This window comes from Equus asinus, chromosome 22 (genome assembly GCF_041296235.1).
Source record: "Equus asinus isolate D_3611 breed Donkey chromosome 22, EquAss-T2T_v2, whole genome shotgun sequence".
Taxonomy (NCBI): Eukaryota; Metazoa; Chordata; class Mammalia; order Perissodactyla; family Equidae; genus Equus; species Equus asinus.
The window spans coordinates 61,043,120-61,066,552 of record NC_091811.1 but is presented as its reverse complement, the minus strand read 5'-3'; the positions used below and the strand labels follow the sequence as shown (position 1 = coordinate 61,066,552).

General features: G+C 35.1%; 1 protein-coding gene across 12 annotated transcripts in view; it reads right to left on the bottom strand.

Annotated features, from left to right (window-relative positions):
* Positions 1-263: 263 nt before the first annotated feature.
* Positions 264-23,433, bottom strand: part of SLC16A7 (solute carrier family 16 member 7) — a 266,294-nt gene continuing 243,124 nt past the window's right edge. For all 12 annotated transcript variants that reach the window (XM_070495154.1, XM_044755626.2, XM_044755632.2 and 9 more), the window contains 3 exons: positions 10,371-10,514; positions 6,531-7,343; positions 264-3,399 (listed from right to left, as the gene is read on the bottom strand). In XM_070495154.1, coding sequence (XP_070351255.1) covers positions 3,131-3,399; positions 6,531-7,343; positions 10,371-10,514 — 1,226 coding nt within the window. In that variant the 3' untranslated portion in view covers positions 264-3,130. The remainder of the gene's footprint in view (positions 3,400-6,530; positions 7,344-10,370; positions 10,515-23,433) is intronic.

The following is a 23,433-nucleotide window of genomic DNA, read 5'->3' as shown; positions in this document are numbered from 1 at the left end:
TGGATCCAAAAAGGATCAGGAAAGACGGTGGGAATAGGTCAGACAAGTCTATACTGAATATTCTATTCATAAATTAGTGAAGGCATATTTAAGGTTAAAGCGAGAAAAATAAGGGATACTCAGTTATCACAAACAGAAAAGTACTTGAACTAGCCAGTGAGCAAGAATTATTTTGGCATTCTGGTTTATAATAAGCTTCCTTCTGCACAATTCCATAATGGAGAATGGGATTAAATGGGACTAAAAAGGATGTTAATGGTGTACTGACTTTGCTTGATGATACCTTGAACATCTAAAACCTGTCCTTCCTTAGGGGAAGAAGTATATTTTGCACGAATTGTTGCAGACACAGAAGCCAACTATGTTTCTTCCTCCATTTACGTGACTATTTAATAATGAATGTTCTAGGCTGATACTCTCTTTTCAATCTTTGAAAGATTCTGTTAAAGCAACAAATATTCCAACAAGTTCAAGGGAGTGGGGAAAGTGAACAAGTAGGAAAATTAATTTTACCCTCGAACAAATCCGAATCCTGTATGTGAGTTACGTCCCTGTTCCAAGTGTGTTCCGATTTAATTTTCAACCTTTACGTTTGGGACTTACTTTGCGTGCCTGTTTGTAACTTGATGCAGAGTGACTGCCAGGCACGTGGGTCTACAGACCATGTGCTTCAAAAGCGCAATTCGACTTCCCTCTCTTTTTTAACAATTTAATAGAATCAGGATTAGAAATGCAAAGTTGATGCAGGTGACCAAAGTACAATAGAACAAATAGAAACTGGTTTTGACTTAACAAGAAACTCATCAGTAAGTCAATAAACCTCCTTTCATGGAGAGAGCCCCTGGAAGGCACCACCAGCCTGTCTCACCAGCAGGTGATTAAGGGACTATACAGCCTTAGGCCTAAAACCCCTCCCTCCTTACTTTGCTGTTTATTTCCCCCTGGGGGTCTGATATCTATATTAGCTTAAATATATATCTTTAGAGAATTCAAGACACTTTTTTTGGAAACGTTTAGGATTGCAGAGCTACTACACAATTTATGATGTCGCATTTCTTATGGCGAGTCAGAGTTGAATACAAAAGTGCTAATAATATAAAAATAGCTCAGTCAAGACTCAAGATTGGGTGAAACTAAATTAAAAACAGCCACATACTGCCACATCTTCCCTGATTTATTTACCAATGGTATTGGCACATATCGTTTTACTTATATTTGAAAAATATAAATACCTCTTCATATGCAAAAAGCGAATGTTAAATGAAATATGGAATTGTATATAGCTTACTAACTATGAGCCACATGCTTAAACAATGCACACATTTTACAAATCAAATCCTCAATGTTAACTGTCACAAAAGCTTGGTATCCAGGTGCAAACTTACAGGAAAGAAGAAGAGCATCTGCTTCTACTGCAATAAAAAAAAAATGCAGGGCAAATTCCTTTTGACAGTTTAAGAGTGACATCACGTCAATCATCAAATACAAAATGCTTTCTGTTAATCACGAACTTAATTTAAACTTCAGATCTATAGATGTAAATATTTATAACTTTAACCATAACGCACATCTTTTTTCTTGTTTAAAAGTACTTTATCACTCGAAGGGGTATTTATAGTTCTGATTGCACAGAGCTATCATATGTCTCTGTATGCGAGTGATTCAGATTCCCAGATCTTTTCACAGTTATGAAAATGAGAAACTGCTAAGTTAACCTGGGCTGCAGTATGGCCAGCTTCCTGCTATCGTGTTATAAACTGTACATGCACTTCACAAGGGTATACCAAGTCACACACAGCCTCCAATTCTAGAAGCCTCTTCAACACTCTCTTGGTTTAGTTTTGTTCACAGGCAGTAGGAAGTCTAATCAGTACAGGGCGAAATTTTCAAGGGCTGCCATTCCTATAATATGAGGCATTTCCAGCGGCTGAGTAAAAAGTCTGTTTGGGTTTCTGTTTTTTGCTTTTGCTTTTTGGGGAAGGGAGGGAAGGAGAGAGTTTGGAGGTCTCATTATAAGCACCTCCCATTTGTAGCTTATTCAAATGGATTACGCTTAGCAGTAACCCTGCAATCATGGCTGTGTGCTGGGAGAAATCAGAATGCGGCCAATTTATACACCTGTCAACCAGGATTCCGTTGGAATCCACTTTGATGTCTCGGTAGGACAGTGAGTCTGGATTGAGTTCTGGTTAAAAGAAGTCCTTGGTTATTACTTTCTGGATTACTAACTAAAATCCTTTTAAAATCTATGGACATAGGCCACTGCTAGCAGTTGTTTAGGCTTCTAATTTGATTTACATATTAGGTCAGAATTTTGAAAATTATTTGAGAGTTCTATTCTCTAGCACCAGGTACTAATGGCCGCTCTCAAAGAAATCATGTACACGGATGAATCAAATCAAATAATGGTATAAAATGGAGTGTTCTTTTAAAATTTATTTTATAAATGCAAACACTTTTTTTTACAGCAGTTAGTTGCATTTTCAAATTAAGGCCACCCTCATTTTCACCCATGTTCTTATCTTTAAAATCCACGCTGTAAAATAGAAGGCAGATATAATACATTTCTTTTTTTCCCCATGGATGTTTTTCTAAGTAAAAAAAAAAAGTAGGGTGATAATATTTTTTGGAACTTTTGTTCTCCAGATACTCTGTGTGCATGTGCGTAAGTTTGTGAGACTGTGTGCATGTGGGTGGGTGGGTGCATGAGGCGAAAATTCATTTTCCCTCAATTCCATTTCATACTTTAATATCAAATGAAATGTGGAAAGGATATTCCTACACGATTAAACACACTCCTTCTAACTACTTAAACCAGGCATTTGGGATTCAGTCCCCATAACCAAGACTGGAAATCACTGGAAGACTTTAAAATTATTTTAACCACCACAACCAGAGTCATGTATGGAAATAAATCCATTGCGTGGATGCTTTGCATGCATCATCTCAACAGTTAACTGCCCAAATAAGTTTTAAAAAACACAAACATTTGAAATTTGCCATTGAGGAAAATCTCATCTCCATCCTTAATTATGACTCCAAATTTCACTTAAAAACCTTTCCAATATTTTGAAAAAAAGAAATACTCCTAGGAGAGTCATAAACACTGAAATCAGAGATGCGGTTCTTGTTAAATATTCGTTTCTCTTTCTGAGGGATGATCCTCTGTTCTTGCGCTTTGGACATTAACATCGGAATGGTTAGGTTTGCTCAAGGGTTCAGATTCTGTGGACTCAGGCTTATGTATCTTCTTCTCTGCTTCTGCCAACTTCTTTTCCTTTGCAAGCAATCGATAGTTTACAGCGTTACCAATGAGCAGCCACACACTGGATAGGAACACAATGGCGCCACAGGCTATGTACATGTATTTATATTGTCCAGTTTCATCCACCAATTTACCTAAGAGACAAAGAATACCTTGTAAGATAGCATAATAAAACAGCCATAAAATGATAGCATTTTCAAATAAACTCTTCCCCAAAGTGCATACCTATTTCTTATTTAATATTAAATGAGACTTTAACAAAGAAAATAATATTCTAGATCATGACTCTTATATATGCATAGTAAAGGCATGCATAGGCACATACAGCACTACATTACCAGTGTGTCAAATTTATTGAAATTCAATAAAAATGTACAACCAAGACAAAGTAGATATATATGTGTTTGTGTATATATTCATAAATATATACATGTGTGAGGTACATTTTTGATCTCTGTATGTGTACAGATAGATATATTTATCAATTTATTTATAGCATACACGTTGAGATTGCTTTATCTTTCTATGCTTCCAATCTTTTCAACAAAGAGGGAAAAATTACATTCATTAGGAAAGGACCCAAAGGCTTTTATAAGGTTCCTGGCAGGGCATAATATTTACTAAATGTTTTCTCTGTGTCCAGTACTAGGTTAAACACTTTATCTGTAAGGTCTCATTTAATCCTTGCAAGAGCACTAGGGAGTACTTTGACCATCATTACATGGCCAGAGAGTGGCAGAATCTGGACTCTAACTAAGGTCTGTCTGAATCTCATATTCTTAACTACTCTGCAAAAGGGCTTAACCAAAGCTCTTGGTTAAGTGTCATCTCATTTTTTGGGCTAATCACAGTTTTTTCTTTACCTGAATCTAAATTACTAAGGCCAAACTAATCAGGAAGAAAGTATTTGTTCCATTTGATTATTGAGACATTTAAAAACTAGCCTGGTGCCATATAATCTGAAGGTTTATTGACTTTGAAAAATGTTTCAGTTGATACTTAGTTTTGCCTCTTGCTTATGCAGGTACCTAATTCCTAATAATTAGTATCAGCAAACTTTAGTGTATACAAATCTGTATTACTTATCATATGCATATTCCAGATGATTCTGATATAGACCTGTTTGTTTAGTCAGAATTTTTAGCATTCTGACCGCAATCTAGTCAGTGGCTCAGTATTAAATTTAGTTACTTGTGAAATTATTTAAACAAAGCTTCCTGTTTTAATTAGGTAAATGGTGGAAAGGCTCATTTGAGTAAGTATGACATATACATAAACATAACAAAAATTGCATAATTTAATTTTCCATTCTAACTGTAGTCAAGTATTTCTATTCATACAACGATTGTTACATTTCCAAATATGGAAACATTCAGTCTACGGCCCCATCAGAGTTAGTATCACTTTGGGCTGCCATCTCAACATACTTTCTAAATGTTTTGGGAAGTTTTTAGCACCATCAAGAATCCAGATATGATTTCCAGAACTAACGCTTCATTCAGCTCTTTGTGAGGGCTGCAGGGAAAGTTTGGGTTAAAAAAACAGAAATAAAATCATGCTCTCCCTACCATTCACTGCTCTACTAACCAGAGAAGCAGCAGCAGCAACTGTGTAAGAAGTAGCTATGACACTCATTCATTCAGAAGTACTTGCTGAGTGCCTACTTGTGCCAGACAGCAGTCCAGCAGTGACCTGATGCTATAGGGGAGAAACCATCTAACAGTCAAGGAGAACCAGGGGTAGCAACAGGCAGAAACAGAACAAAAACATGGATCTATTATGGCTGTGGTCTGCGAGCTTCAACAAGGAGCCCCAAATCAATTACTACCATGGCCACCACTGGTACAATGGTTTGGCAATAATAACACAATAAACACTCAAGGCTCCTGAAATTGATGTAAATGTTAATAATACAGGTTCTCAGCACAGGTAGGAGTGGGTAAATCAGATTCCCTCATTTTCATCCTTTGAGCCCACCCACTGTGTCTGTTGACCTGACTTGATTTTTTTTCATCCCACCATAGCAGTGAAAAACAATTTTCTCTGCTGATACTAAAAATTTTATTGCCAATGAATAGGCTTCCCAAACCCATTTGATAAAACTAAATCTGTGTGAAAAGACAGGCCAATTGTATTTGTCTTATACAAAAAAATCGGTTGGCTGATAAATAAGGTCTGCTGGCTTTCACTCTTTGAAAATTGTTTTGGTGCCATGGTATATTCATGTTGAGAGATATACCACCCAAAACATCCGTGCTCGATACCAGCCTCCTGGTGGACAGAAAAAGTCAACAACTACACTGCTCATTCCTGACCAAGCCAAGAAGCAAAAGGTGAAAGGTCACGACTAAAACACATGGAAACATTTATGTTGGCCCCCCCCCCCCCCCCCGCAGTCACTGTGACCACTAGGGGGCAGGCCACAGGTCTAGGTGAATGCCCAAGATTAGTATTAACCGAGACAACATACGGTGTTACTGGAAAAGACTGGCTCGCAAAAAGTGTTTAATATTTAAAACATTAAAGTCTAAGACTAAACAAAGTCTTAACTTCAAAAATGATTACACATTTGCCTTTACTTAGTCTCCTGGTTGGGTAATTTCGCACAGCTTTTTTTATAGGCATCATTAAAAATATCTCAGATCTTAAAATCTAAAGGTAATCTTTACAATCTATACATATGGAATATAAGTATTTGATCAAAAAATGACCTTAAATGAATTTCCCTTCATTCCTGCGTTCCATATACATATATATATACACACATATTCCTATATTCCTATCAGTGATATAAAAGCATTCTTTCCTTTGGGGTGTAACAAGCTCCAAATTAACATAACCAATGTACTCCAATAAGAAAATAGATCCTGACCTTTTAAGAACATTATTTTAAACTTTTGACTCATTTTAATACAAGCAGAAGAGAAATCTGCTTACCAGTGAAAAAGTGGCATTTTATTTTTCTGATACGTTTTTAAAAACACAAAACAACTGGATATGGGTAAAAGCTTAAAAATTATGCTACTAATTATCAGCCTAACCTAAATTCATATGTTCACAGGTCCAGGCTCTGAAACAAATTTAGGTCCAAAATTGCCAAATTATGAATTTAAAAATACATAAAAAACCTAAAGTTAACATATCCACAGTCTTTTAGGCTATTCGTATTTATTATTACAAACTACGTTATACACGACAAAGAAAGTCTCAGCTAATGGATATTAATTTATGCTTTTTGCTTTCCTTTGATGAGAAATATTCTTACCGGCAAGAGGAGGGCCAAGAAGAACCGGGCAACACTCCACAATTGTGACAAGTCCCACGGCACTGGAAAACCTTTGAGCACCAACAAGGTCCATGAGAGTTTCAAAGAGGACACTGCTAACACTCCCAAATCCAAGGCCAAAAAATATAGCGTATAACACCAGGCTTGTGTAGTCCTCTGCCAGTGGGCACAAGAGATGACATACTCCAGTGAACATGATCGCAAAACTGAAGAAGTACTGGATTCGGGGTCGGATAAATCTGGAGTTTGCTATTAATCCTACAGAAGGCCTAGCAAACATATCAACAAAAGCCATAATAGACAGCAAGAACGCTGCAGAATACTCATCAATCCCCTTGTCTTTAGCATACGGAGCCAAGAATATAATGGGAGCAAAAAACCCTAGGAACATAATGACATTTCCGGATAAATATATCAGAAATCCTCTATGCTTAAAAAGAGAGAAGTCTAAATACTTATTAATTTTTTCGCTTAGTGACTTCTTATGGCTTTTCTTAGCCTCTGCTTCATCTGCTTTTATGCCAATCTTATTTTTAGCCTTGTTAGTTTGTTTGGGTCCAACGGGTCTCATGAGGGACCCAGCCACACAGGAGTTCAACAATATACCTCCCAAAATCAAGAAGCTTCCTTTCCAGCCAAAAGTATTAAAAAGGTACTGATTGAAAGGAGCCAAGGTACTTAAGAAAACAGGACTTCCTGCCATGGCAAGTCCATTCGCCATGGGTCGTTTCTTATAGAAGTATTTGCCGATGATTGTTAAAGCTGGTTGCAGGTTGAAGGCTAGACCTATACCTAAAAAAACAAAAGAAAAGGACAAAAAACACAAACACATTATGCCAGTCACAAAAGCAATTACTATTCAAAACGTGGGGAAGGCAGAACTGAAAATGCAAGGGCAGGCAGTAATTTTTGATAACTGTAAATATCAATAGAATTCCAGATAAACAGAAAGGTTCTCATAACTGGATAGGATATGTATGACAGCTTCATATTCCTTTCATTTTAAAGCACAAAAATAAAGCCAAGAACTTCTACTGATGTTTCAATAATCAGAACAGGCTAAAACTAGGACAAAATTATTAGTTCTTAATTACAATTACTTCCACAGATAAATTAAACTCTCTATACCTATATACACATATACAGAATAGATTTCTTTCTTGTGGGCAAGAATGCATTTAAAATGTGAATACTTCCTTTTCAGAGTTGAAGAAATGTGAAAAGACTAAACAGGTTATCATTTATAAACAACCTAACAAACCCTCAAAGATATTTCTTTCAAAACCATGCAAATAATAAAAAAGAGTAATAAATTCATGCCGTTAATTTCATGGTATGTATCCCTCACATTCCCTATTTCATAAATACAGAGGCACACGTATGCTAACTAAAAAAATAAATTTTTTTTTGCTTGAAATATATTCTTAATTCTTGGATTAAAGCTGATTGTTTATATAAGTCAAAAGTTCCTACTGTCTAGGGAACTCCTCGGCAGTGTTGAGAATCACCTTTGAGAAATGAATTCCTTCTTAGAGCTAGCCAAAGGACTATTTAGCAATAGTAGTGAATGTTTGTTTGAGAAGTACATAAAATTGATTTATGTAAACTACCTCTCTTTCCCCCTTAGCCTTGGTATTATTCTATATTATTTTAGGGGCTATAGAAGCAAGAATTCCTCTGCATTTACTAATTGATGTAAATGACACAGTATAGCAAAGTCGTTAAGTATTTAGATTCCGGGACACTCAGTTCCGTGTACAAAATACTCATTCCAAACCTTTAATAGAAAGGTTTTTCCATGAGTAGGAGGGTCCCTAAAAGTTGACCTGAAGGAACAAAAAGATGCTGCGGAAAGGCACAGGGGAGCATTCTGATTCTACCTCAGCCACACCTGTGAGAGATGCAGAACAAGCATAGCTAGATACAACCTGTCGGTAAGAAAACTACCAGCCTATGGCCACGTGGATTCTAAGCGGAGGAACCTAAGTTAAAACCCAGGAACTGTGTGTCAAAGTTCAAATTTCTTTATTTTATGCTGCTGCCTCCCCAACCCCTATTCTGTCACCTGGAATTCTGCCTTCAGATGCTAAACCAAATTCTCTTTAGGAGATAGTGGCCATCTATTTCCTATTCTGGTATGGCAAAAAAGAAGAAAAAAAAAGTGAGATTTGAAATCCAAAGACCTGAACCTATTTCAACTACTTGCCTATGTATACCCCTGGACCAAACAGACTTCTTGAGCTCCAATTCCTTCAACCACAAAAAAAGCGTTTTGCCCAAATCAAGTAAGTTCTAGAACTGTAACATGTTATATAAACAGCATTGTGACTATTATTATTTGCTAATATTTATTTAAAAGTAATAAAAGGCTGGGCACTCTGTAAAGTACTACATATTTACTTTTTACATCAATCCTTCCAACAGCTCCCAAAGAGTTATCATTTTCCCCATTTTGAAGACAAAGAGACTGAGGGATAAGAAGGTTAAGTTACTCATGATCACATGGCTCATACGTGCTGAGTCGGGTTTAGCAACTAGACCTGTCTGATTTCAGATAGCAGAGAAGTATTGGTTGATGATTACCGGAAATAAATCCCTGCTATAAAACATATATAATGGTTGACTCTAGAAGCACCAAAGCCTTCAAGACCCAAAGGAATGGAATCGAAGTCAGAGTAATACGTAACGCTGTTGACATTTGTGGCACAGTCAGATCAAAATCATCTTTTCCTAATACATCTACTTGCAGGCCCAGTCTGACTTCTATGGCCAAATGCAATACATAGTATTTCGGCACAAAGCAAAGAGCACTCTCTCCACTATGACAATTCTTAGATATAAAAAGATTCTCATCTACAACGTGAAAAGGTGTTTTACCCAATCAAAAAGGAAGAGTCGTCAAGAGAAAAATTTTAACATCACTGTTACTGTGATAAGGTTTTAATACACTTAATTTTTTTTTCATCAAATGAAACATAGGTGCAAGTTTAGACTGATCTAAAATCACTACAAAAAGAGAAATATATTTACCTTTTTATCTGTGGACATAAGGAAAAGATTCAATTTCTTTATATCCTGAAGTCTAATTTTTTTAAAACTTTGAGTGTAGATTTGTTTAACGCAATTTATTGTTGAGGCTAACAAAATAGTGTTTTCAAATGTACATATTCAGGTCAGTTTGAGTCAAACAACTATGATCAAGTGACAGGATGTCATTTAAACACATTTGTGTTTAGTGGCAAATGTGTCTTACAGGGCTTTCCAACTGTTGGAATCCTTTAAGAAGGAAAAGAAGGGACACTGACACAGAGCTCGACCGCTGATCAGAGCACAGACAACAATTCTATTGTTAAAGTGAAAACAGTGCACCCAGAAACTTTTTTGGCATCATTTTTAACCTATGAGTTAATTATGAGTGATAATTCGGATACTCTAAATGGTAATAAGTAACAAAAAATAAATTAAAAAAAATGAAGCTATCTATGCCAGAAAGTCTGTGTCCACAGTACCATCTTAACTGGCTGAAGAGTAAAGATTAAAACAGTAAAAACAAACAAAGCTGGGTTATTTTGACCTTTATATGACGGCAATACACTTGTTTGATAACTCGTTTTGTCCGTTTCCTGAAATGAGTCGGACTGGCCATTCTATAGCTGGTATTTCAATGCACTAGATGCAAATACTTTAAGATAACATCCCATATAACAAGTTAATTCAAAGAAAACAAAAAAAAATTTTCTGTCGTTCGTGTTTCTTACAGAGCTTTGTCAACTGCAGAATGTTAAGAAGAGAAAAAGCTGAAAACGAAACCTCGCTCACCTCCGATGAATCCCACGGTGAGGTAGAGCTCTACCACGTTGGTGCTAAAAGAGGCGGAGACCATCCCCAAACAGCACAGCAGACCTCCTGTGATCACCACCGGCCGGCTCCCGTACCTATTCACCAAAACACTGCTTACGGGACCTGAGGCGGAGAGGAGAGCAAGAAACATTCAGTGGCTGGGGCATTTATTATTTATTTTTAACATCTGTTCATTTTGAAAGTTGAGAAAGCACGTTTTAACGTTCAGAGAAAAATATCAGTTTGCATGGAATATAATGAGGACTTTTCAATACTTCCCCATCAGTTTGACGGGTTATCTTTAATCAGATATATGAAATCACATAAAATAATAAATTAAAAGTGTTTGACATATAGTTTGTTATGACCGTAATCATTCAACTTTTGATAGGAGAGTTTTTCAATGGGACATAGCTAAAATGTCTAAATATCTTAATAAATGCAGGTAAATTTATGTAACAAAAATCTAGGGATTAAAATGACTTGTCTGTGTTAGAATTTTGTTTTCTAGAATAATGTGTGTGTGTGAGCACACACATATATGCCCTTAATTAGAGCTCATTTTTTTTCTATTATACACCACTGTGATTTTTCTTTAATACCATATTTCTTCGATTCAAAGACATCCGTTGTTTTCATATCTTATTAGAAATAAGGATGTCTTACCCTTGATGGTCTCAACAATCCCTGTGCATCAGGTGGCAGTCATGGTAGTAATGTAGCTATCATGACCTAAGCATGCTGGAATTTGGTTATTTCTGTGGCTTGGCTGGACAATGGTGATACCTCACGTTTCAATCAAACCATTTCAAGACCATTTGAAAAGGAATATGATATGAATCCTGATTTTTATCTGAAAAATCTTCTGTTGACACATTCTGGCAAAGTCAAGAAAGTACCAGCAAAACTTACAGAATGTGTCCAGTAGTTTAGATGGAATTACCAGAGAAAATGGTGGATATCTATTCAGATTTGCTGCCTCATCGGCACAGAGAACAATCTTATGGTGAAACACGAACACTAAGGACTCTGACTCAAAAAGTAGTTTAGGAAAGCCAGACACTAAATAGGAAGAAGGTTTAGGAATGCCTTACTCAATTTATTTAACCTACATTTTCTGACATAAATGTGTGTGTGTGTGTATGTATAAAATATTCAGGAGTGATTAAAATAATCTATGCTTACCTATGCCTAAAAAAGCTCTTTTGGTAATTACAAAATAAAAGCCTAAGAAAGTGCCGTGTCTTATTTTAATGGGCAGCATTTTTTTCTTTAGTGGTACATCAAACAATGGTGCAACTTAACGACTGAGGGTTTCTTAGATTCAAGGAAAATCCATATTATCTTATGAGACCTGTCAATGCGTAAATGGTTTGCTTTGACATTTCCTCAACTTAAAATTATATTTCATCTGAAACTAGGGACATTGCTTTGAGAAAAAAATATTACATTTGGTCAGTGTTCTCAGTCCAAAATTTAGCCAAAAAAATAAAATTAATTTTAGTTTATATTGTAATTTTAAAATTTGCTACGTGCTGTTGCACTGCACTTGGGAATTTCTAGATAGATAGTATTTAAAATACATTGAGATTTACTTATCAATACAGCCTTATTCTTTCATACGACTACTTATTATTTTTACTCTTTATAAGTTTGAAATAAAACCTTGGCCTAATAGTATTTAATATTACTGCACAAATTCGTTTGAAAGGATATTGGTAATATATAAATTTAGAAAAGAAAACTCAAAAACAGAATACCACATTTTGCATTTAATACCAAACAAAATAAAACTAAAAAGAGCCATATGAAAAATAGCTCTATAAAAACAAAAGGGTTAGAGGAAAAAATCAACGAAAATTGTAGAAGATGGTATGAAAGAATAGAGTTCTGTCCTTAGTATGGTAAAACTCACCTGAAGAAATTACGTATATATATTTGTATATATGTATATATATAATATATAATATAGCTTTATATATAATATATATGTGATTTAGGAAATGAGAATTTTTATTAGAAAGCATATAGCTAAATTCAAATAGCCTTTGTGAGAAAGGGAGAGTCAGAATAAACTGACTTGTATTAATTACTGAAGTTAGGTGTGGATTCCTTTTCTCAAAATTGCTTCCCAATTCAATTCAGCTTATGTCACGTCAGTTCAAGGCAATATTTCCTGAGCTCCTAGTATAAAGCTGGTTGATGGCCGCCAAAGATGAAAATAATAAAAACACAACTATAATCCTCAATGTATTATAGTCCAGAAGAAAGAATCAGCAAGTTATTTGAAGAGCTGTGATGGATGCTTTGATAAATACTAGACTATCACAATGAATTCAAAGGCATTTATTAATTACTTGGACTATTAACGATCTCTTCTCGGTATCATTGACCTTACATATACCATTTTCTATGTGGTGCCTGGATAACTAACAAATGAGCTAAGTGATTACTAAATTCTATAAATGTGTTTGCCTAGATGGTGTACATTTAAATTTGAACATAGGCTATGAATCACAACTTAATTTGCAATATATGGCAAAAAATTCTATCTCTATGTTGAGATAACCACATCAAGACTTTTTTTCGTTACTGTGATTAATTAAGGGTAGCCACTAAAGAAAACATTTAGATATGTTGTCATTTTTTCTTTTTGAGGAGGCTTTGATAATTTCTACAGTGGCATCTGTCAAGATGCAATGAGAGCTCTAATTTTAATGAATTATTTTATTTTAAATTATGTATTTTAGTTAAATGATATCCTGAAAGGGATATATTTACATAATTCATCTATAATCTTTTTCTAGCCAAAAAAAGACATACTTTACAAGTGAGTCATTTAGAAATAATCAAAGCTCCTAACCCCTGAATACCAAATGCTTATAAAATATTTCTACTTTGTAACAGCTGTGAATAAAAATTAAAATTATGCTATAGAATAAAATGTACTTATTTTGTAAAGAATCTCTAAATGATTAATATTAGCTTGAGGAGGCATCTAACATTAGATGTAAAACACACCACCATCCAATACCTCTCTCCAACCTGTGGGCAGCTTGGTTTATTGTATGAACAAGAAAGATGAAGTTTCAAGAAAACAAACGAATTCTCATCACACGTGATTTTTGTTAAACATAAACTAGCCTCACAGGTGTCTCTTGTTCATGAATCTTAGGCCTAAGTATACTCTGAGGTCACGCATTCACCTATTTATTAATTCAATCATTCCAGAAGTCTTTATTCAGCATGTGTTTTTCAAGTAATCATGATGTTTAATCATTAGTTATGTCAAAAAAGCAAATTCTCTACTGGCCGGGAGTTGTATCTGAGCCCATATCTAAGTAGAGCAAAGGTATTGTTCATCAAAATGATTTGTTCTATTTGCTTGTCAAGCAGTTAAAAAAAAGTGTGCAAGAATAATAATGTGTTATTTCACAAAAGTATCAGACTGTACTTAAATCAGCCTGATGTACCCACTAATTTCTTCTGATCCAGTTTTCCAACCCTTCTCCAAATTTTTAGTGTCAAGTATAATAGTCATTTTCACGCTAGTTATGAGGTTGTAAAGGAAGGCTTCATCAGAGAGCAGTGGAAGGATCACAATATTGTTCCCCATATTTCAGCTACTTTGTCTTCTGAAAGCTACTTCTGTCAGCTACTTCTGTCTTTTACGGTTGTGGCTCCATAACACTTAGCAAAAGAACACTTATTTTGGCAAGGAAGCTCTTGTGGGTTCTTATAAATTACAGAGAGTGCTTGCCCATTTTCAGAATCACTGTTGCAACTACGTGGGTAACACACACACACACAAACAAAACACTTATTTAATCTCTATTTCATTTCAGTCTTGTTCATACAGTCCATTCTAAGCTCTGAGAAGGTAGTTGCCACATACACTATTATTATTAATCAAAATTTATTGAGTTATTTCTCTTTGCAGCTGGTGTGCTAATAATTGTACATGCATTATTGCATACGATTTTCATGGCAATCCAATGATGTGATTGTCTAATTAATAAGCTATGTAACAGTTGATAAAACTTAGGCATGCAAAGTGTTTAGGTAACTTGTTCAAGGTCACATCTATCTAAGTGGTAGAATGTGGATAGGAGCCTAGGGTCATCTGATTACACACTTGTACTTTTAACTACCGTGCAGAAAAGAGATGACACAGCAGGGCTGAGACTGTGATCCTTAGCAAGGCCGGCTTGCAAAGCTGGCTCTTGGCTGGTGTTTGGGAATTTGGATTTCAGAAGTGTTCCCACCATTCCCTACCTGATGAGAGTGGCTCACTGTGTCTAAACTGTTTTACAAACAATTTGGTTTATGCTGAACATCTGCTTTCCTTGTGGGAGGCTGGAATTTTGATACAGGCTAGACAGAGACCGCCTATGAGACAGTAACCCAATAGAAACCTTAAGCACTGGGTCTCTGATGAGCTTCCCGGTAGACAACATTCACATGTGTTGTCACAACTAGTTGGAAGAATTAAGTCCATCCTTTGTGACTCCATTGGGAGAGGATCTTGGAAGTCTGCACCTGGTTTCCTCTGCACTTCATCCCATGTGCTTTTCCCTTTCCTGATTTTGTTCTGCATCCTTCAACTGTAACAAATCATAGCCATGAAAAATACATTGTTGAGTCCTGTGAATTTGTCCAGAAAATCATCAAACCTAGGAGTGGTCTTGGGGACTCTGAATATGACTACTATACTATCTCTCTCCTAGTGCTAATTTTGAGTTTTGCATATAGTTATAAATAGATGATTTTCTTGTTAAATATTTTAAAAACATATGACCTACATATATAGGAACTGCTCTAGTCTTTAGTGTATTGCTATTCTGTTCTGTAAACATGAACTCTTTAGTTTAGTGCTTGCTTTTATTTCTTTTGTATATTGCATGAGTACATGATAAATGCTGTGAGAAAATTTGGAGAGTATGTTATGTAATGAACAGTTCATAAAATATATTTGATCAATCTAAAACCATGAATTGGAATTGACTATCAATTTGAGATATACAAAAGTTTTATGCATAGCATAAACCCTAACAGAAGAAATGATAAACTGCTATAATTTATTTTTCATTTGCTTTATTTCAAATTTGTATATGTGATATCCTGTCAAATCAAATGATAAAAAGCACTAGTGCGGGACTGGGAGAAAGTTGTTTGCAATTATAGAAATTTATCTGAGTTTACTACCATAGTATTTTTCTTACTAACAGAGGCTTTCTAAATTTGAAAGATTTTTCAAAGAGATTTTCTGAGTTAGAAAACTGTTGCTGTTTAATTTGGACAGAGGGAGTGAGCTTCTGCATTAACTACTTGTTTGCCTGAGGTTTATCCCTGCACTGAAGTTGGGATTGAAAATCCACCTGGTTCTCTCTCCATGTGATCTCCTTTCATTTAAGGTCAGGGAAAAAACAGAAAGGGAGAGTCCCTGGTAATTAGGAAGCAGCCACTGCATTTGCTTTTACGAAGGATGGAGATACAAATGGTACCCAGGTAAATCATCTTCAGTTAGCATGATGCTCAATGATCACTGCCCCAGTTTGATTTAGAGCTCGTGTAGCTCTACAAAAGATGAATCTTTCTGTCAGCTGACGACATTCACAGTATATTCACTCAACATTTAATTAGTATTTTAAGTGTATAAGATGGCAAACGAGGGTTGTGAATGAGTGGTTGAGTAGTTGTAGAAATCAAGAAAGGGGTCAGTTAACATGGTAGGTGTACTTGGGACATGACAGGGTGTGAGAGGGTACGGGGATGAGATGCTCTACAAGCTCCTCTTCACATTTGCTGTTCCCTCTGTTTGGAATGTTCTGCCCTTTTATATATAATTGATTTATTTTTCTCATACTCAGGTCTCTGCAGGTATATCAACTACCCAGAGAGACTTCTCACCATTCCGATGAAGCTACCAAACTTTAATGAGGTACTAAATGCTATTTTAAAATACACCTATACAGCTGGAGCTCATTTTCCATACCTTCTATATTAAAAATTTTTCTTTCTTCAAGTATCTCAATGCCTGTTCTGCCATTGGCCTGGTTATGAGAAAAGTTCTTGAATTTTACTTTAATGAGAAGATAGTTATTTTTATATTTCCTTATCTTTTCCTCTCTCTACGTGAACTCCTTCCATTTCTATGTTCATTCAGATTGCTCCAACCTGGCATCATTCAAGCTGTTCAAAAGGGAGGATCATCCTATTTGTATGAGGGATGGGATGGGAAAGTGGAGAAATCGACATCCTATCAAAATCTTTTAATACAAATCAAAGAGTTTGACAGTGATAATTCTAACCCTCATGCCCAAGGACAGAAGCCAGGCCCTTCCTCGGTGTTTGTAGGTTACATTATTCTTAACCAGGGAAGACATTCTCACTCATTTAAGGCTGGCACAATGACTACATTATAATAAAAATAACATTTCTTGAGGACTTGGCATGCTTCTAAACTCTTTACATATAAAATCACATTTAATCCTTACAATCACGCTAAGAGTTGGTACTATTACTTAATTCCCATTTCATACATAAGGAAACTGATGAGTAAAATCCCAGTATTAAGGACTGCTCAAGCACTCTGCCATAACTGCCTATGGTAGCTATGTACACTCCTGTGAAGTGTCATTTTTCCTGGAAGGAATGATTAAATCTCTTGTACATGTAGGATGCTCATTTTTAAAAATAAAAATTTACATTTAATATACATTACACAAAATTTATACTTTATATTCCCTGCTCTTTGGAATAATTTTTAGGAAGATGGTAACAGTAAGACTGTTTTGCAGAAACTGAGCTTGGGCTCTAACCAAGAGCCATGCCCCCTTCCTTCCTTCCTCCTAACTGAATCCTGGTTTTGTTTTATACCTAACCTCATCTGTGAGGCCCCAGGTCTAACTCTTGGGGAGTGAATCATAAGTACTATAAGCCCATCATGATGGCACCATTCCTATTACCAGATACTTATTTGAACATGAGCATTTTGGGGCAATTTATATAGGGTAAAGTTTTCGGGGGACTACTGAGAAAGGATTTCCTCAGTCTTACAAAGTGATAAAATGCCTCTGTATGTTTTCATGAGAATGTGATGCCTGAAGGTACCATCGTCATATGTCTAACTGAAAAGCTGTTATTCAAATATACTTGAAGAATTGGGTATTTTGTTTAATAGCTGTTTTATAGGTTTTCTGACATAAGTGGCAATCATAAATTTATTGTACTGTGTGTATTCATAAATCAAATGAGAACTTGACAAGGGTTTACTGGTGTCCTGATGTTCATGGGGGTTTAGATAAAATATATGACATTGTCTAGATATGCCTGCCTTTGTATTTGGCTTATATTTAACCTCTTCATAAAACACTATCTTTACATTTACATACACATTAATTCACAATAAAATTTTAAGAAAGGTTAAGAATGGTCTCTGAAATCTCATTGTATTATTAATCATGGGACATATATGTTCTAATCTATATAACGTTGCTATTAATCCAGGAGACGATATTATCAAAAAAGTCAAGATAAATTTTATATCCTTTGGCATCATCTAGAACCTCTATGAGTCAATCCAGCTATACTGGTGTTCACAAAGCAGGTCTCAAATAAATAAATGAACGAATGAATAAAACCCACTCTTGAACAAATAAATGGTGTACCCCATTCTTATCTTTCTGAATGAGGAATCAACAAGTTCCAAAGACTACCACATGCCCCCTGGGGCAACAGCACCTACAACAAAGACCCATGGAAGGAGGAGTGGCTGAACATGTGAGCAGTGAACACTGGTTTTCAGAAGAAAGCTGGTAGCAATACATAAGGAAAAGAGGATGGTATCTGCAATATATTTTGGTTTTAAAAGGATTTTTAAAAGTGCTAGACAGAAGGTAGGAAATAATATAAAATAATACAAAATATTATAAATAATATATTTTAAATTTAATTTAATATATATTTATAATTTTATATAATTTAATATATTATATATTTAATTTAATATATATTATATATATTTAATATATTTATAATATATATAACCTAATATATATTATAAATATATATATTATATAAATAACAAAATAATACAAAAGTAAAGGAGTAACTGTAAATGTCCGGACATGTGAGTTCAAACCAAAACCAAAAGATGAGAAGTACATTAATCCTTTGATACAGAAAAGCAAGAAATTAGACAAATACAAAATAAGGTTAAGATGACTAAAATAGACGGCAATTGTGGATTTTTGGAGAAGAAATGGAATCCCAAGAGAAGATGATAATACAGCTGAGGGAATTAAAACTAGTCATGAAGAGTGACCTAGAGAAGGAAGAGGACAAGGGGATGCGCAGCACCCGAGATGCTTGAAAGGCAGGAGAGTCACATCTCAGAAAAGTAAGATTTTTTTATGGAGAAGTAAGGAATATCTCTAAGCACTGATAGATGCTGATAAGGGAATTCAATCAATGTGTTAAGATGAGGTAGGAAGAACAGAGAGATGTTAGAGAAAAGTAGAGTCAGGGAAATACAAGCCCATTCCTCAGAAACAAACAAAAATATGTTTTTCATAGATTAAGGGGTTTGACATAAATTCTGAAGGTTTATAGCAACAAATTAGAATATATTATTAAAGGATTTTTTAAGAAAACCTAGAATAGGAAGCTGTGATCAATAGAACTCAGGATGTTTATCAACTAAAGCTAAACTCATTTCTTTCTGTGCTTTTAGGCCAAAGAAATAACAGAAAATAGCTCACTGGTCTTTTTCGAGACATTATACCCTATCTCTAATGAAATTCTACCATACAACATGGAAAATATGGGTTGAATTCAGGGCAAATAGGTCTAGTAGGAGAATGGTAAAGATTAATATTAAAAGATTATAGGAAGCGTTCTAGGGGTCTGCTGATGAAGATTGGCAGATCCCACCCAGGTCAACATTTTTATGTTTGACTTGGAGTCACAAGTTCTCTATCACTTAAATATAAACAATTAAAAAAAACAAGCTCCGATAATGTAGGTCATATTTCATTGCAGTTTTGATTAGCATTTCCCTTATGATTAGTGATGTTGAACACCTTTTCATGTACTTGTTGGCCATTTGTATGTCTTTGGGAAAAGGTCTATTCAAGTTCTTTGCTCATCAGAGCTTCTTAACCGAGGTAAAATTGTTCTTCATAGGGGACGTTTGGCAATGTTAGAGAACACATCTGTCCGCACAGGAATTTGGAGCACTATTAGTATTTGGTGGATGGGATCAGAGATGCTAAACCTCTTGCAGTGTGCGAGACCCACAGCACAATATTTTGTCCAATCCCAAACTCCATTAAGCTTCCACTGAAATCCTCTGGGCTAGAGAAATAGAAGTAGGCTATCTGCAGAGGAGAGTTCTTTCACACAGGAACACTTGATACAGTGTTATATGAGGACTGGTTGAAGAAAATGTATATATTTATTTTGGATAAAGATGACTTAGGAAAAACATAATAGCTCCCTTTCATTATTTGGAAAACTTTCAATTGAGAGAGTTATTAGACTGGACAGAAGTTACCGAAGGTTGATTTTGTATAGGAAAGACATTCTTAAATTACTTACTTGCCCTTAAAGTGCTGAAGCAGAAGGGACTGTGACTACATATTAAGAATATTGTAGAAGGACTTAAGAACTGAGGATTAGTCAGATATTTATGATTTTTTTAATCCTACGATTTTCCAATAGACAATTTCACATACTTAAAAACTAAAAGCTACAATTTAAAATATGTCAAATTATAAATTCCTTACATGACTAATTCTGGCCTGGTTTTGAAATTATTTTTAAGTTTAATTGCTATAGTGCCTACTGGAGAGGCTTACATTTCTTAAAAATCAAAGTACATTACTTGTCAAAAATTGTTTCCTACAATAAACATGCAATCTGCAGATTCATTATTAGGTAAAGTGCTAAATCAGCTTCTCTACCTTCTGTTGATTCTGCTATTTTAGCATTAACAGTCATCACTCATGACACATTTATTATAATTTTATTTATATCATTTAAAAAACAACATGATTATGAAAGAATGTTAGAAAAGCACAGATGCAAGTGAATCTCATCCTTCTGGAACATACACAGCTCATTCCTATTTAAGTTAATAAGAATAATTGACTTCATTAATTAATTGCTCACCAAAAATGAGATGTTTAGCACTCTGTTGGGAAGGTAGTTGAGGGGGGTGCTCTTCCCCAAATTATGCAGTACATGACCGGTTGCCTGTTTCAAATGGAGAAATGAAGAATAAATGGCAATGTGGTTTAGTAAGATAGCAAAAAAACGGACATGGTTCTACAACCATGGACATATCTCTGAATATCTCCAACTGTCAGTTGATCCACCTATGCTTGAGCAGTCATAGAGACATAACTTTCAAAGACAAGCAGGGGCTCACATCTAAAAAGGCTCTCAGAAAAAGACAGGGTTTTTATTTCTGTCAAAGAAGAATTCAGTTCACTCGAATGATTGTTGACAACAACTAGGCTAAGTGTTTTTTAAGCTTTCTTGACAATGTTGGGTGATCCTATGCCTTGGTACTTTGTTCTGGAATTCATTTATTCAATCATACTGTATATGTACCAGACATTTTAAGTGCCTCCTTGGTTGCTGGAGATAAAAAGACCCTACCCCACCCTTAAGGCGGGGGCGGGGGGGAACTTACTCTAAAGGAACGCAGAGTTTAGTAAGTAAGGGTGGTTCACACACATAAGAAAATAATTAGAGAAATCTGCAATCTGATATTGTTATTACAGAAGTCTCAAGACAGCTATGAGAAAGGAGCACTTAAGGTTGCCTCAGGAGTCAGGGGGACTTAGTGGATAAGAGGGAAGACATTCTAGACAGAACAGTGGCGTGACTCAGCAAGTTGGAACTTCTCTACACAAGTGGTTTTCAAATTGAGGTGTACTTATCCTTGGAGAGAACGGAAACTTTCCAAAGGATATACTGGTGTTGGTCTTTTAGGGGATTCAATTATCTCAATCCACAATTTCCATACGCACTAATCCAAGTGTCACTTAGGTTCTTCTTTCCTCCCTCTGCTTTCCTAAAAGTCCACTGCTCGGAGGTGTTAAAGCCACCGAGGCACCAAAGAGACAACTGGAGAGTTTTCTTAGATCTTTTTAATGATTAATAAAGGCAAAAAACCCCCCAAACAAACCCACTATGAAACCTCCTGACTTCCTTTGTCTTATGCATATTACTGTTGGAGGTAACACATGAAGTATTTGGGGTCTTATTTTTAAGCATTCAGAAATCATATATATTGTAGTGTGAGTAACAGAAGTGATGGCACTTTTTGTTCAATGGCTTCAATTCTTCTAGTCTAAATAAAATGCACTGCTCTTGAGGGAGAGTCTGATGAGAACAATATAAAGAAAGCATTGGTAAAAGTTAATGTTTGTTAAAGATGATTGTTTCAAAATTTAAATGAACTGTTTTCAGCCACTCTGTTTACTCATTCTTAGGACATGTCGGCAATTGGAAAGAAAAGTACCTTTGAGCTGCCAGAGCAGTTCAAATCTCTGAAGCTTATTCTTTTCTAAGTGAAATGTTTACTAGGGTACCAAATTTTTATGTTAAACTCATGAACAAATAGTAAGGTCGCTGTTGGATCAACTATATTTCAGCAGCATATACTTTTCTCTTTCATTAAATTCATAAAAATAAAGTGAAGAATTTCTGAATATTTACACCTGACTCATAAAACACTTTCAGGTACATATTTACTAAAATAATATTGTCTTTTGTCATATTCTTACTTCATAAATAAATAATAGTCTTAAGTGCATCTTACACTGAATTATTTCAAAATATGTATCAGAAATAGACTATAGATTTGTTCTTGTTTTTAAGCTTCTTGCAAAACTACATAAATATATCAGATCAATATCATTTTAATTTTGATTTAACTTTTACCAGATGCATCCTACAATTGATTTTCAGTGCTTTTACAATAAGCCTCAAATGCATATTAAAATGTGTATTTGAACTTAAAAATCAATTCAGACATTTTCTGACTGAAATGAAATCTGATTTAGCCGATTCGTTTGAGAGTAGGGACTGGCTTTGCTTATTCAGTTAGAGGGCATCGTTTTCCCACACAATGAAGTGGGTTAAGTCTGTATCTCCAACGTTTTCACAAATATATACTGAAAGCATGAGACCGGCAAAACTTTTAATCACAAGTGCTATATTGAAAAAGGTGTATATTTTAATTTCCCTGCCATTTATGAACTTATTGGATTAAAAATATGCCTCTAAATGATAAAAGAGCAGTATAGTTATCATTTGGTAAGTTTGGGAAACATTTTTGGTAAACTTCTCAGAAGTTGAGAAATTTATTGACTGAAAAATAATCCTTTTGTAAATGAGATGGTTTCCAACTTTCTGCTTTTCATAAATTGAGGGAAGACTTTATTGAATTGTTAGCTAATAGATCATCGCAATTTTTGATGATAAATCATTATGTGATTTTTGGCAAGTTCAAAGAACTGACTGATATTGCTAACGTAAGTACTTTCTATTGTTAAATAACTTTATTATGTGAACAAGTCACTCAGTACTTACATCTACAGGAACAAAACAAAACAAAAAAGGAATATAATTGAGATTAACACTTGTACCTGCTTTGGTAGCAATAAAGAATATTCATCTGTAGATACACAGGAGGCCCATTCATTTCATTAAAAGACACCTTTCCAGTAAACATTTACTTTTAGTTTAATAATTATCTTATTTTGATCAAATCTGCTGTAATATTATTATATTGAAGCTCAATCACAATAATTCTTTAATATGTAGTGCCTTATCATCCAAGAAAATTAAAAAATAATTAGATTTATACACAATGCTTTTTGAAAATAAAGAAAAAAGGGATTAAAAATACTTAAAAACAGGGGCTGGCCCCGTGGCCGAGTGGTTAAGTTCGCGCGCTCCGCTGCAGGCGGCCCAGTGTTTCGTTGGTTCGAATCCTGGGTGCGGACATGGCACTGCTCATCAAACC